The sequence below is a fragment of the Sarcophilus harrisii genome, chromosome 2, assembly GCF_902635505.1.
Source record: "Sarcophilus harrisii chromosome 2, mSarHar1.11, whole genome shotgun sequence".
Lineage (NCBI taxonomy): Eukaryota > Metazoa > Chordata > Mammalia > Dasyuromorphia > Dasyuridae > Sarcophilus > Sarcophilus harrisii.
This window is the reverse complement of record NC_045427.1, coordinates 107,461,374-107,477,126: the sequence shown is the minus strand read 5'-3', so window position 1 is coordinate 107,477,126 and position 15,753 is coordinate 107,461,374. Positions and strand designations below refer to the sequence as shown.

General features: G+C 39.0%; 1 protein-coding gene across 5 annotated transcripts in view; it reads right to left on the bottom strand.

Moving 5' to 3' along the window:
• Nucleotides 1–14,780, bottom strand: part of UGP2 (UDP-glucose pyrophosphorylase 2) — a 41,414-nt gene extending 26,634 nt beyond the window's left edge. Inside the window, exon 1 of one of the 5 annotated variants that reach the window (XM_023494916.2) lies at nucleotides 14,341–14,780. In XM_023494916.2, coding sequence (XP_023350684.1) covers nucleotides 14,341–14,398 — 58 coding nt within the window. In that variant the 5' untranslated portion in view covers nucleotides 14,399–14,780. Of the gene's footprint in view, nucleotides 1–6,555; nucleotides 8,078–12,590; nucleotides 13,501–13,564; nucleotides 13,778–13,895; nucleotides 13,995–14,340 lie in introns of those variants that run through there. The other 4 variants (XM_012540181.3, XM_012540180.2, XM_012540179.3 and 1 more) reach the window with 4 other exon arrangements.
• Between the last annotated feature and the right edge of the window lie 973 nt (nucleotides 14,781–15,753).

The following is a 15,753-nucleotide window of genomic DNA, read 5'->3' as shown; positions in this document are numbered from 1 at the left end:
TCTCAGCAACTGCTTGTATGCATTAAAATACTAAAGCAGTGACTCCTTGGGGATTGCTAACCAATTTTATTTAATGGCATCTTAAGCCTTTAATAATTGCCCAATCATTTTACAAATATATTTTTCTTTTGTAACAAGCAGATACATGCTTGACACATTGCAGGTTTATTCTCCAGTGATCTTGAGTTTTTTTTGGGGGGGAGAAAAAGTTAGCACTTTAGTATCATAGGCATTTAATAATTAAGTGGAAGAGATGTAAGACTGGAAGAGCTATAAAAAACTTGCTCTCTGCCCAGAAGCTACTTCTCGACATGCTTATACCCTCATTTAGTGACCCCATCACAGTTACCTAAAAAAGAAGTTTATTCTTACTGTTGTACTTCTACCCTCCATTCATCAAAGCACTCAATAAAATTATGTGCCTACTGTATAGTAATTACAGTTATTTTGTTAAGGAATGGCCTCTTAAAGAATTCCTAGAATAATATAACTGCTCTCCCCAACTTCAGCAATATGGAATTGATCCTCTTTGCTTTTGTGGAGTCAAAACTGGAAAAAGTTCATTAAGAATGAATAAAGAAACCATTAAGTAAGATTAAGGTCACTTTTGTGGGGAAGAAACAGAGAACCAGATAGGTCAAATGATGTGCCCATCATATTTAACATGTATAGGATTGCTTGCCATCTGGGGGAGGGAGGGGAAGAATTGGAACAGAAGTGAGTGTTGTATAGGATAATGTTGTAAAAAATTACCCTGGCATGGGTTCTGTCAATAAAAAGTTATTAAAAAAAAATAATGTGCCCATGGTCACACAGCTAATACAACTTATGCTAGGAGAAAGGGCCCTCTAAGCCTGATCAGTCCATTCTCTTTTGCCTATATTGGATATTTTACCTCTTATCTTTCCTTAAACCTAGCTCCAATTAATCCATTCCCTAAGAATAATTCAAAACTTTTGTTTCAAAAGCACACCCTATCAGTACATCATAGAATCAATCACAACACTTTATATCTTACAAAGTAGATTGGCCATGGTTATTGGGAATCTGGTTCACCTCATCTTGATTCTAACACAGATCCCCACACTGCCAAAAAATTATCTCCATTGTACAATTCTAATCAGTTTTAATTTCTAAAACAGTCAGCAGTTTCCTAGAGCCCCCTGAGTGAAGTTCAAATCCTTAAGCCCTTTCACAACCTGGAGGCACCACCCTACCTTTCATCTCTTTCCATATTTCTCCTCTCAATGCCCACTTTCTCCCAAGTGAGCTATTCTCTACCTCAATGACCTCTATTTTATGTTCCTTTGTTCAAGTTTTTTGCCCTCTCAGCCCATCCTCAAATGACTCACTTTCCCCTCAGTACGGACCTTCTCCCACTTCAGATGTTTGGTTTTATAAATTTCCGATGCACTTCACTCTTTGTATCTTAATTATGCTAGGTGTGTTATCTTAATAGACCACAAGCTCCAAGAAGGCAAGAATACACATTTTTCTACACTCAGTCACTCCTCCAGCTGTAAGCAATGAAGTCCTTGACTGAATACAAACTTCTTTCCATCATTTGATCCTTGCTGTCTAATCTGCACAGTTTTTATCTTCCCAAAGAAATTGTAAGGGAAAGGACTGTAGTCATTTTTCTTTGTATCCACTCAAAAGAGCAAAAGAGCCATGGCTGAAAGAGACAATGGATTGCTACGCATACACATGTGTATATTTGCATGCATATACATATATAAAACCATACTGACACATTACATACTGTACAAATGTACCAAATTATACATGTTACATGAATAAAAATTTTTTTATAGATATCCCTGCATGTTAGTGTTACACACATACAATAAAAAAATCTATTCTATCCAGGGCACAATATTGCCATCTAAGCTGCATAGAAAAATAAATAACAATCTCTTCTTTTACAATTTCATTGGGAAGATAGAAACTATGCAGATTAGACAATAAGAGCAAAAAAAAAACTCATATATTGTCAACAATTACATTAAGAGCTATACCTAGAGTATATAATGTATGAGTATACATGTGTACTAACATCAGTATCTATACATATATGTCCCCTCTCCCTTTTAATAAGCCTTACCTGAAGATAGCAAAGTGAGTTGTTCCAGTTATTAATGCTATTTGTATATAACCTGATACCTCAAAGATGCAATGTTGCCCTCCCTATCACCAATACTTATATAATTGTGGGCAAGGACTTTAGCTTCTACATCTGTATTTACCATCACGTAGCACAGGTCTGAAACACAGGAGGCTCTCACTACATGAGTGAAGACCCAATGAAAGAAAGCATGTAAAACAAAGTGTGATCTCCACAGAATTGTGTGTGTGTGTGTGTGTGTGTGTGTGTGTGTGTGTATATTTAGTTTGACACCACTACCCTCTCACAGTTCTGCAGTAAGAAGGGTTAAACTTCACAACTGCTGGTGAGGTAAGGAGTATATTATGCTCAAGATAGATGGGAAAAACTGAAACCATTAAGTGTCAGAACTAGAATTGGAAGCTAGGTCTCCTTATTCCAAACTGTTCAACAAAGAGCAATTTCTCTAATTTGAGGTAAATTGCAAATAACAAAAAACCCACAGTTTATTTCTACTTCCACAATATGTCCATCTCCCATAATCACACTTTGCTTCAAAATCAAAGAAGCAGAAGAACAGCCATGTAAATTCTCTGGATCTCAGTTTCCTCGTACATGAAATGAAGGGGTTAGAGCTGATGACCTCCGAGGTTCCTTATCTCTAGATCTATAATCTTATGATCCTTCCATCTCTTCAAGCACATCAAACATCATTAGATCTCAATACTTCAGGCAGTATTCCCTAATGCCTTGAGGAGAGCACATAAAAATCTCTAACATTTAAGATAGGGTAACAACCTTTACACTGAGAACTGGACAGGCTAAGAAGTGTTAAGTGAGATTAGAAAAAGGAAGAGAAAAATATATTTCTGCTCCCCTGATCTGTTTGTTCTGTCCTCACAACCAGATTGTGAAGAATAAGAGAGACCATACTCAGGTAGCAAAAACTGCTATACTTTGCCCTGGCAAGAAAACCCAAGAATACGATAGAAGCTAAAACATTCTTAAGGATGTTTATTAAATGAACTTGCCCTTCCAAACAACTTTTTAAAAAAATCCAATCCACAAAAAAACTTGTTAGAGTTTAAATACCCAATTATAACGAAGAAATAAAAAAATCATGCAAAAAGGTCCAGTGTCTGGAAGGCTGGAGATTTTAGAAGGGGAAAACGTGTACAACATTTCAAAAGGTCTATCAAAGAACATAAAGTTTTGTACTCTTCATTTACAGCCAAAGCTATTTGTTTACTGAGCAGAGCCAAACGTGGCACAACATAACATCCAATCAGTTGAATAAGGGGAATGAAGGGCACTGAGTTTAAGCCAGATCCAGATCCCGGGGCTCTAGAAAGGTCCCAAAAGGCCTATCAAGATATTCGGGCAACTGTTTGCTAATGGTCTAAAGCTGAAATAAGGATACTGAAATACTGCATTGGCAGAAACTATGCTTCAATACAATCTTCATCAAAGAAGCCCTCTGATAATTGATGGAGTAGAATGGTGTTTAAAATGAAAAACATACTCATAGAGGTATATTTTTTCTTATTTACAGGGATTGACTAGCTCTGATGCTTTGAAAGTTATCATAGATCTCACATGACATTTAAATAAGGTTAAGTTTACCAATAGGTTTTAGAATGTACACCATCAATATGGATGAAAATAAATTAAAATTGGCTAAGAATTTATGAACCATTTAGTAAATGAAAAATCACAAATTAAGATAAACATCATTTACTGCATTTTTTAAACCATCCTTTAAATATAAGCTGTTTTCTAAGCAAAGAAAAATTGATAAAAAGCTTTTTATGTATCACTATAAATATTTTATTACCAAGACTTAAGTATTTTTACTGTTAGCACAAATGGACCCAAAGACATTTATATTGTACACAGGACTGTAATATTTTATTTCTCTGCTTCTTTTAGAAGTTTTAAGATTCCAGATATAAGTTAACACTAATGAAGCGTCATCATAGTAAGTCCTAATACAGTACTACTATTAGAGCAGCAACTGGGAAAGGGAAAATAGGGCTGTTTGCCTAACCAATTTTTCTTTGCAGATGGCCAAGAATGCCTTGTCAGGTGCAGGGATAAGTCCCTAGATGATGCTACCATCTTTATACATATTATTTTTAAATTTAGCAGTTAATCTGCAAAAAGGAATCTTGGAGAAATACAACACCTGAAAAGGACACCAGAAGCTTTTTATGGATGAATAAAATTAAGCTTCATATTTATCTTGCTTAGGAAATGTCACCCAACATTGATGACAGCTAGGCCAGAAACTTGTTCTCTATCAGAGGCCAATGCTCCCCCTCCTGTCCCATCCATTGTTGGTTCCTGCTTTTTGTTTAGGGATAGGAACTAGTGATTCCACTGTTCTAAGAATTCACAAGTAGTGAATTCCCTCTTTATCTTCTCTGCTACTATGCTAGAGAAGTATCTCTTCAAGCAAATAGCTTTCAAGTTTTTTGGTCTCAGGGTGTTTATATGGATTTATATCAATATTTACTATAATAAAAACTAAAATATGTTAGCATTATAAAAGTTTTGATCTTTTCACCCCTCCCCTGAAGAGGTTTTGGACCACACTTGAAGGTGACTTGCCCAGGGTTTTACAGTTAGTACATATCAGAAGTTGGACTTAACTCAGGTCTTCATGGCTTTGAAGCTGGTAAGACATCCACCTACCATATCATCTAGCCTCTTACCTGTTTTTTATTCTTGAAAAATAACTGCTTTCAATAAAAACTAGTATTTTAAAAGGTGCATTGTAATCTTAAGGCCAGATATCTAAAATACTATCTTTTAATTAATTTAAATGCATTAGAAAAAAATGTTATTTTCTACATAATAGGGCAAGTACTTATACAACTATTACATTTCCACGCAACAAAGTAATACAATAGTTAATTTCTCTATTTGCTCTCAGAAATGGTCCAAAAATAGAAAAGGCATGGTAATTTTGAACACCTTAGTCTATAGCAAGAAAAAACACAAAGATTTTTGAGGAGGCAGAGTTTTCAACTCAGTATCTTCTTTCCTATGAAAAATTGGCATTTCCTAATGTCAAATTTTTAAAAGATCGTTACTAGCTGGGAAAATGTATCATTGGTGGAAGACTATGAGTATTTCAAGATAAACCATTTGCTATTCAGTTGAGCTAGTTCAGAGTTATCTACTAATCTGAAAAAGTCAAGGTGCTCTCAACCTCATTCTACCCTACATCCCCACAACATATTCTTTTAGAAAATACATAATTTATTGACTTAGAAAGGGAACAACTTTAAGTATTCTTAATTTGTATGTCTATGAACATAAATAGAAAAAAAATATTTTCACGAACTTCTAACTCAGGAGTTAGGGTCCATGAATTTTAAAAATATGCTTACATGTATACATACATCCTAGAGTTCTCACTTTACAAAAACTTGTATTTTATGCAAATTTGACTATGTAAAGAATTATAAAAATAAAAACTGCATTCAAAAAAAAAATCTGTTAATTTCACTGTATAATACTGTGCCTACTATCTCTCTATACTCCTGTCCTTTTCTGCCTCCATCCCCTCCACCCTCAGACTTCCAAATAAAAGTCAATGGACATGGAGAGAATACTGCCTGGCACTTTTTCCTGATTCCGCCCTCCACCAAGTATCTGGCCCCCAAATGTTTATCTTTTTTCCATGCCTGTGGTTTTCTGTTCAGCTTCCACACACTCCCTTTCCATCCTGTTTTTACTTCTCCCACCCTTCACTGTGCCCTAGACAGATATGCTGGCCCAGGTTCCCTCTTTCTACAGGTGTAGAGCAGAATATCTACTGACATAAATAAGAATTGCCTGTATTGTTCAGTATAATGGGTTTCCTCTGTAATTCTATTTAGCCAATTCAACAGGAATTTATTATCTACTATACCTCAAGGACAAAGATCCCAAGGGCTTAGGACACAAAGGCCCCTCCCAAATTTATTCCATGCATTAAAAAAAAATTATTCTTAGAAGTATATAGATTGCCAAAGGGATCCAGAACACAAAAAAGAACTGTTTTACATGAAATTTAGCATTTCCTTCGATTATGAATTAAACAAAACATTTTGAAAAGAAGTCTCTAGGTTTCACCAGATCACCAAAAGGGTTCATTACACACAAAAAAGGTAAAAATTTAAAAAAATAATTTTTTTTACCTCTATTAAAAAAAAAAAAAAGATATCTTAGCAAAACCCCCAAATACTCAAAGAAGTTGAGGCCAAAGTAATCAAATGATTTATGCTTTCCTTCTAAAACCCATCATTGGTCTCTAAGATCTTTACAATAAGATTTTGGTCAGTTTATATTATTTCATTCAGTAGGGAACTCCAACTGAGGGGACTCCTTCTATTGATAAAGATCAGTGGCTCAACAATATAGCACAAGAGTTGCCTGGGACAGGAAGAAGTTTAATGACTCACCAGAGTTCACAAAGATCACATATTTAAGAGATTGGTTATGAATCCAGGTCTCTCTGATTCCAAGGCCAACTTCATACATACTGTGCCATGTTGCTTTTTAATACAGAAGAGCTATCATTTTGAAGCAAATTATATTGTCATTTGAGCCCTACAACCACCCTGTAAAGTAGGTACTACAGATATCACTAACTCCCCTCCTTTTCCTCTTCAAATTCCTAACTCCCTTCTCGTTTCAGGTCAACTGCCACTTTCTATCAAGAGCTTCAAGTTGTAATTTGTTCTATACACCTCCCCCTCTAATATATTGGGCTAACATATGTACAAGTTTTTTTTTTTTATTTCATAGAATTTAAATTTTTTGAGGGCAAGAACTGTAGCAATGTACACAAAGAAGATGATTTTAATAAATCCTGATTGAATTAAATGAATCTTATTTTCCAGATGAAGGAACTAAAGCTCAAGAATATTTTAAGCAATTTGACAAGCCTTGAAACTAGGCAGCATGAAAAAGGGGATTCATTCAATCTCAAGAGTCTTCAGGTTCCTGGTTCATCACTCTTCCCATCTTGTGGAGTTACCTTCACCTATTCTTCTAAAGCCCAAAGAACTAAAATCCAAAGCCTGGCTCCTTCAATATCAAAGGCACCTCAGGTCCCCAACTTCAAAGTCTGAGTTCAAACTACCTCTTTAAGTTTATAATCCCCAAATTGGGGATAACAATGCAGAATTTCCATTTTTATCTGAAATTCCAGCAAAAACACAGTAAACTTGATTAACCCAACTTAGAAATGTGGCTAATCAAATTTTAATTAACCTAAACTTTCAACTGTGAATTTTACTTATAAAATCCATATGCATTTAATGTATTGGACTAGCTGCCATCTAGGGGAGAAGGTGGGGAAAATTTGGAATAGGTTTCATAAAGTTTATAAAGAAGCTTAAGATCACTAAGTATTACACTAAGAATCCTTTCTGTAGTGTCCTATTGAATGGCAGTTCCTCAAAAGACTAGTAATTGTAACTTCTAGAATATAGGAAGACTTAATATATCCTGGTCACTTGAAGCAAAAAACTCAACTGGGTTCTATGATTAAGGCCTAAATCATGTGGAAAAAGACACCAGGACAAAGTCAATGATGATACTCTCCTCTTATATCCTTCCTGAACCAATGCTGCTATAAAAGAGAGGCCTGTCAGAGTTAATTTGCTGTCTGTAAATCAGCTAAGCAGAGGACAACTGAAATAAGTAACAAATAGGAAGCCTCTCAACAATGCAAAAGGGGAAAAAAAGCAAGACTTACGAGCTGCTTTTCTTTTTTCTCTTCCTCAGTATTTAAGAGTATTTGAACACATTATATATTTAATAAACAAGTTATTGAATGAATTCTGTAAGCTAACAATTAATGTGCATCTTAATGACATTTGGCGTATTATAGACAAACTCCTGGATCTTTGTTTAACATATAAGATGTCTTCCAGAAAAATGTCTCCTCCCAAATGGATATTGGTTTAAATGTTTATGAAGAGTGAAAAGAATGGCTTTCACATAGTAACAACTCTTACCTTATTTGATCTATCAGTCCTTTTCTCAATCCTCACTCTCCTTGACCTGTCTGCAAAAAGCTGTGGATCACCCCTTTCTCTTTATTCAGTCTTCTAGATCCTATCCAGAGACTGCAGCTTAACCCTAGCCATCCTTCAGCGTTCTGCTCTGGGCCACCTTCTCTTCTCCCTCTATACTACTAGATCAACTTATTAGCTCCTCTGATTTAATTATCATGTTTATGCTGATGATTCTCAACTCTACTTATCTTGCCCTAACTTTTCTACTGACCTCTAATTTTTCTTCTTGAACTACCTTCAGACATCTGGGACCGGATGAAGTTGACCTTTTAAACTCAACATGTCTGAAAGACAACTATACCCTAGAAATCTTCCTAATCCCCTTTCTACTGCTGTAGGGAAGGGCAATACCATCCTCCCCATCCATGAGGCTGGCAATCTAGGAGTTCTGCATTCCGTGTCTCCCTGCTATATTTCATGTGTGGCTGAGGCCTGTCAATTTCACCTTTACATCATCTCTCTAACACAACCCCCCTCCCCCCTGTCCTGATGCTACCAGCATTCCAGTACAGGCTATAACATCACCTTATGTTTGTACCACTTCAATAATCAGCTGGTGGATCTGCCTGCTTCAAGTCTCTCCCCACTCCAAGCCATCAGGGTGGCTACTTTCCTAATACTTACCTTAGTGTCTCTACAATTTAGTAGAGGGTCTTTGAGAATCACCAAAGTTGAAAAATTCAACGCCCTTAAGTCACCATAATGATGATCCCTTGTAAACTTGGCTAGGTTGCTCATCAGACAAAAGACATACTATCTCCCACTTAGAATACCATTTGAAGACATTCCAATTTGGCAAGACCTGCCAGAGTTCCACTGGCAAAAGTTTAGAGAATTTAAGTGTTATGATCCATCAAAGTAGGAGTTTAGTGGATAAATAACTATTCTATAATAGTATTGCTAAAAATGATTCCCAATTGTTTCTTCATTCCTAACAAAAGGGAAGAGGGAATGTTGGAATTTTTCTAATTCTATAATACCAAACATTATAGTTACAAATAAGAATGAATATGGAACTTTCAAAATTTTATATCAATTAATACTTGGAAATCAGTTATTGGCTTACTGGTTATTAGTATTATAATGAAAGTATCTCTCTTATTTGATAAACTCTAATTTAATGTGTTGAATCTTTTCCATGAACTTCTAACTCCAGACTTATTTTAGAAGACTGGGCAGACAACGTAGCAAGTCTCAGAAACCATCTAAGATGACAAAAGTAGACTAGATATTTTTTCTGTTAATTCACTCTCCTTCTCTGAATCCTACTAGCAGTCTTTGAATATATTTCCTTGGATCAATTTCTGCCACCTTGGTAATGTTGCCTTTAGGTTTATCAATTTGTGAAAACAAAGTACAGAATATATTTTATTTCTGTCCCCTTCTATGCATTTAACATTGATATGTTAACTTCACATAATTTATTAAGTCCTAAAAAAATTTTAATTTCTAAACCATGTTTGTAATTTCCTAATTTTGAAATTTCTAAGGATTACCTGGGTTGTTTATCATCAAAATTTATTGAGCATTCACATTATGAAAGTGCTGGGAGACAAAGAATAAGCAATACTAAATGATGAAGCTTACAATAGCATATGCTAGTGACAACTCAGTGAAGACAGTGAAATGTTACATAAGCTCAAAATCAGTTGTTCTGAAAAGACATAGCAAAAAGAAAAAAGAAAAACAACAAAATTAGATCCTTGTTTTAGCTAAAAACAAAATCCAGTGGTGGAGTGAAATCATTAATGAATTCTATGAACGGAACTTAATGGTGAATTTATTCTTAACACCTGAAATTTGAGCCCAGTGATAAAGTTTTTAAATGTCACTTTCTGTGCAGAAGACCAAGTGTCAACTCAAGAGAAACCACTACCAAACAAGAAAGAATAAAATTAATATACAGATAATGTGTCCACAATGAAATGGACACACTATTTACTGTAAGAAGTGGAACTTATTTTGGTGCCCATAGGCACATTTATATATCATTACATATATGAATTAGTGAATAACACCTCCTTGGGAACTTATCCAAAAATAGCCCTTGAGAAGCACTGGTGAAAAGATAATTACTACTTGCATAATCAGAAGCAAGTGACTTAACCCAAATCTTTTGTTTCCTCGTGCAAAATGAGGATTAACAATTTATATTACACCTAATTTATACTTTTAGGGAAAGTCCTTTTGAAACCATAAAAGTCCAATAGAATTATTATTCTATTATTATTATTCAGAGATTTCAAGCTCTGGCCACTTCTTACCTGAACTACAGCAAAGCTTTTCTAATTGGTCTCCTTGCCTCAGGTCTCTCCTTACTCCAATTCATCTTCCATTCAGCTGCCAAGGTGATTTTCCTAAAGCCTAAGTCTCACTATGTCATCCTCTCAGCTCGAGTGCCAATAGCTTTCTATCACTTCCAGAATAAAATATAAATAAATTCCTCTACTTGGCATTTAAAGTGCTTCAAAAGGGACTCTCCTATCTTTCTGGCATTCTTACACTTTGCTTTTCTCCACAAATGCAAAAAAATGATGCAGACACATCAACAATCTACTTCCTTTTCCTTGCACAGGTTCCTATCTCATCTCCTAACAAGGTTCCTTTGCAGTGGCTATTCTTTCTGGACCCTGAACCACACTATTAGCTTCCCTGACTTCCTTCAAGGCTCAAATCAAATCTCAGGAGGCCTCTCATTGCTTTTCTCTTAGTCCCATTGCTCTTCTCCTTTCCCCTCTAAAATTGTTTCTGCCTTCTCCTTGAAATTTCTTTCTATTTCTATATAAAGCATGTTATTTTCTCCCTCCTCTTAGAATGTAAACTTCTTGAGGGCAGAGACTATTTTTGTCTTTGTAACCTTATTTTTAGTATCCAGTATCTGTCTTTAAATTTAAAAAATTATTCTACTGACTTCATTTCCCTTTTGGGACTTATAAAAATAATGGCTTTATTGACACTTAATAACTGTGTGACCTCTAGCAAATCACTTAACTTGCCTACTTCAGTTTCAACTATAAAATGTGGATAATAACAGCACTTGCTTCCCAGGATTGTCACAAGGATCTAAGGAGACGATATCTATAAATATCTTAGAATAATGCCTGGTGCATAGTAGGTGTTATATAAATGCCTGTTCCCTTCCCTCCCCTCAAGTTTCTCCTGTTTAAGATCAGAGACAGAAAACAACTACGCAAGAATTTGAAGAGTTAAAATCGACATTCTGGAAGAAAGACAACAGCCATTTTACTCAAGTCTCAAATCACAATAAGGTAAACAAGGTAAAATATGTTTTTAGAAATTTAATTACACATGACATTTCTGAGTTTAGTGATGAGGGCAGTCAGCATCCCAAATGTTTCAAATTAATAGCGAGACTAATTTCTACCTTAAAATAATTCTTAAATCAAAAATGTTTTAAATAGTTGAATTAACAAAGTGATGTGATATTTCATAAAGCTCTGATATTCTTGGGTGTGACAATTACATCACCTTCCAACAAAGTAATCATTACGAATAGCCCCCCCCCCCTTTTTTTTCCCCCTTTTTGGAGCATGTCTGTTTTTTTGGGATGTCATGTGAAGCTTGAGAAGTTGTGAACTTTAAGGCTGTCCGAAGTCTGCAAAAAATGGCAACTTTCAAATTCAGAGGTTTGCAATTAAAGGGTCTGTTTAACCTGCATCTAAAGTGTAATGAAAGCCCAGTAATAGTTTTTAAAGACAACTCTAATTTTAATTCCTATGCTACACACACCTCTCCCCAACGCACTGATTAAAAGGTTCTGTTTTGCTGAAGGACCTCCCTCTAACCATACCTACAACCCAGTGGGAAATCTTCACATTTTAAAGAAATCTTAATTAATCTTTTTATATTTCAAAGAGGAAAAATATCACAGCAATGCAGCAAAGTCATTTCTCCAGCTGAAATGACCTCCAGCTTCCATGGGCTAGTCCCTCTTTCGCAATAAACGAATCTGAAACTCACACCACGTAGACATTCAGAGTGGAAACCGACACTGCTAAACCTGAAAGAACAGTCCTTATCAAAATCCACCTGACTCCCTCATCTCTCCGGGCTCCTTTTCCCGGTCCCCTTCCGCACCCCCTCGCTGAGAATGGGGGTAAGCAGCAGCTCCCACCGCTAAAATGTTATTTTTTCCCTCCCAACAGCCACCGTCCCACGCCGCCGCAAGCGCCGCTAACCTGATTTCAAGGGAAATTAGGAGCGCCAACATTAAGAAAAGGGTGAGCTGCCAACAGTACATTCACCGGTAAGGCTAATCCATTTGCTCAGCTAAGAATTTTGCAAAAGGTAATTCCAAGGAGTTATTTCCACTTCCAAGTCGCCCACCGACCTCCCAACTGCCAGGGAAACAGCAAGCACAGTAAAAGCATTCAGCAAAAGGAACGTCTTACCTTGTACAAATATCGACATTTTTAGGATTTAATAAAATAAATACTCTGTAGTATAAATATAATTCTATGTGTATTTATATATATAAATTTTTTTTTTAACAAGTCACACTCTAGAGCAGATTTTTCTTCTTCTTCCGCTTAACAACTCGACGTGGTCCTTCCACCCACAGTTGACAACTTGGAGGAATATTAATTCAGAGCAAGGAAAAGTAAAAGAAAAAGAAAAAAGTACACCCGGGGGAATTATTCCTTTTCCACTTAAAAAAAAAAAAAAGGCAGGTCGGTGGGATGGAGCCCCCTTTTCTCAGCCCAGCCTTACGGAGCGCTCCAGAGCTAAATGAGAGGCAGCTGGAGACCCAGGTTAAAGGTAAAACCCCTCGAATTTAAATTTCATCAATGAAAGAGGCGGATCTCAGCTGGCTTCACCGCCCCTTCATCCCCCACCTCCGGAGGGTGGGATTGCAGTAGGACCGACAGCGGCTTTCTCCGTCTCCTCCCTCCCCAACCTCCGGCCAATGGGCAGGTTCCCCGGGAAACCCTCCGGTAAACAAGGCACTCAGCCCCCTCCCCAAAACCGGGTGGGGGAAGGGAGCGTGAAGGCACGTCCCGGGCATTTCCCCGGCCTACAGGGAGCGCGCGTGATCGCGGTCCCCTCCCTCGCAGCTGCGGCACCCGCCAGCCCGGGCCACTTCCGTCCCGCTCCGGGGCCTCCCCCCCGCGGGGGGAGGGGGGGCGAGGGGCGCGAGAAGCCCACGGGAACGCTGTAGGATGCGTCCCCCCCTCCGAGAAGGGGAAGAACCCAGGGAGGGGAGAGGAGGGAGGTGCAGCCCCAGAATCCCCGGCTTTCAATCTCCCTGGGCGAGGCCCCGGGCCAGCGTCAGAGGGGTTCGGGAGGGGGGCGCCGCCGGGCTCTCCAAGGACATATAAACCCTCCTCCTTCCTCGCCCAAGCCGGGCGCGGCCGCCCAGACCCACCTTCCTCTCCTCCTCAGTCCTCCGGTTTAGGAGCCGACAACGGGGCCCCGGGGAGAAGGCTCAGTACGGGCTGGGAGGACGTGTCCCCTCGGAGGCACTCTCTTCCTCCTCCTCCTCCTCCCCCCGCCCCCAAACCCAGCTTCGCGGAGCAAGCGCCACCTCCCACTCCCAATTTCGGCCGGGCAGCTGCGACGGCGACGACCCGGTACCCCTCCCTCCCGGATCCGCTCCCCCATCTCCCAAACTCCCACGCACCCCGATCCGGTCCCTGCCCCCAAGCCCCCCGATGCACTCCCCTCCCCCTCCATGCACCCTTCCCCCGCACCCCCACCTCAATGCGGAAACGTTCTGGTATCTCTAGACTGGCAGCCAGCGCCCCCCAGTCAGAAGCCAGAGCAGGCGCGGGAGCTGGCCAATGAGCGCGACGGAAGGGGCGGGAGCCCTCGCTGGAGACCTGGGGCGCTGCGCAGGCCGGGGTGGGCCAGGGGCGGGGCCTGCTCCGCCTAGGAAAGGATGGAGAATGGCTGGGGCTTCCCTGGCTCCATCCTACCAGTACTATCCAGCCCTAACCTCTCTCTTGAAACTACTGCGTGATCTTAGGCTCTAGAGCCCGGATCTCCAGACCGTCTAACTCCCCACCACCATTTTATAGATGAAGGTTAAGGTTAAGCAAGGGGCTAAAGATCACGTGAGAAACAAGGCCCAAAGGAGGGTCCCTAGGCCCGATCCCCCAAATGGCCCACTCCCCACCTGGAGGGTCTGGAGGCCCCCCTTACCGCCTGCTCCCGCCTCTTCGCCGAAGCCCCCGACATCGGCTGCGGAGAAGGAGGCCATGCTGGGAGTCCTGGAGCTCGCACTGGAGCAGCTTCTAGACTCTTCCCGGCTTCCCGCTTCCTCTTCCCGGGCGTCCAATCACTCAGCTCCTGTGTGGTCCCGTGGGAGGAGGTAGGCGCTGAGCGAAGCCCTGCCTCTGTCCCAGGGTCCAGTCCCCAGCCTCCGTGCCCCATCAGCGGCCGCCGTGCTCGCCCTTCTCATCTCTTCCCATCTCCTCTCCCTGTGGCGATTGCCGGGGAATCCTTCTTCCCACCATCCTTGACAGAGCTCTGAAAGTATCTTCAAGTCATTTCTCCGCTCAGAAATCATCAGTGGCTCTCCGTTGCTTTAGGACAAAGATCCTTAATTTTGGGTTAGATTTAAGGGCATCTGCGAAAAATTATATCTTTATTTCAGTCTAGTTGGTTTCCTTTGTAATTTTATGTGCTTTGTTTCATACATTTTTAAACATTCTTCTGAGAAAGGATCTCTAGACAATATCCATATATCTGTCTGTCTTGTTTCCCTACCTGTCTGTCTGTCCTATCTATCTTAAACATTCTTCTGAGAAAGGGTCAATAGATAAAGCCTGTGGGGAATATCTGCCTGCCTGCCTATCTATTTGCTGTCTGTCTTATCTGTCTGTTTGTCCATTTATCTAAAACATTCTTCTGAGAAAGGGCTTATAGTCAAAGCTTGTAGGGAATGTCAGTCTCTGTCTGTCTGAATGTTTGTCTGTCTATCTATCTTTGTCAATGGATGAAGCCTATAGAGACTGTCTGTCTGTCTATCCATCTATTTATCTATCTTAAAACATTTTTCTGAAAAAGGGTCAATAGACGAAGCCTATAGGCAATATCTGTCTATCTTAAACGTTCTTCTGAGAAAGGGTCTATAGACAATATCCATCTATATCTATCTGTTTAGCTAACATATTCTTCTGAGAAAGAGTTGATAAATAGAATCTTATAAGCAATAGCTATTTTAATCATATACACAGACATACACACATATTGTATAGGTAATGATTACAAAGCCCGTAGGCAATATCTAGCTATATACACCCACTCAAACAATGTGTGGACTTCGTATATTATACATTAATATATAATTATATGACATGTATAATTATGTATTTTGTATATATAGTGGACTTTGTGTATCTAGAGTACTGATAAGCTTCACATTACACACGTAGTATTCATAGGCTTTGTGATATATATACATTTATTGCTTATGGACTTTGCATGATAGATAACTTTATAAGTTAAGAACTGCAATGCAAACTATTCCGTTGACATTTTTTAATAATAGTGTTTTATTTTTCAAAATGCATGCAAAGATAGTTTTTAATATTCACTCTTGCAAAACAAAAC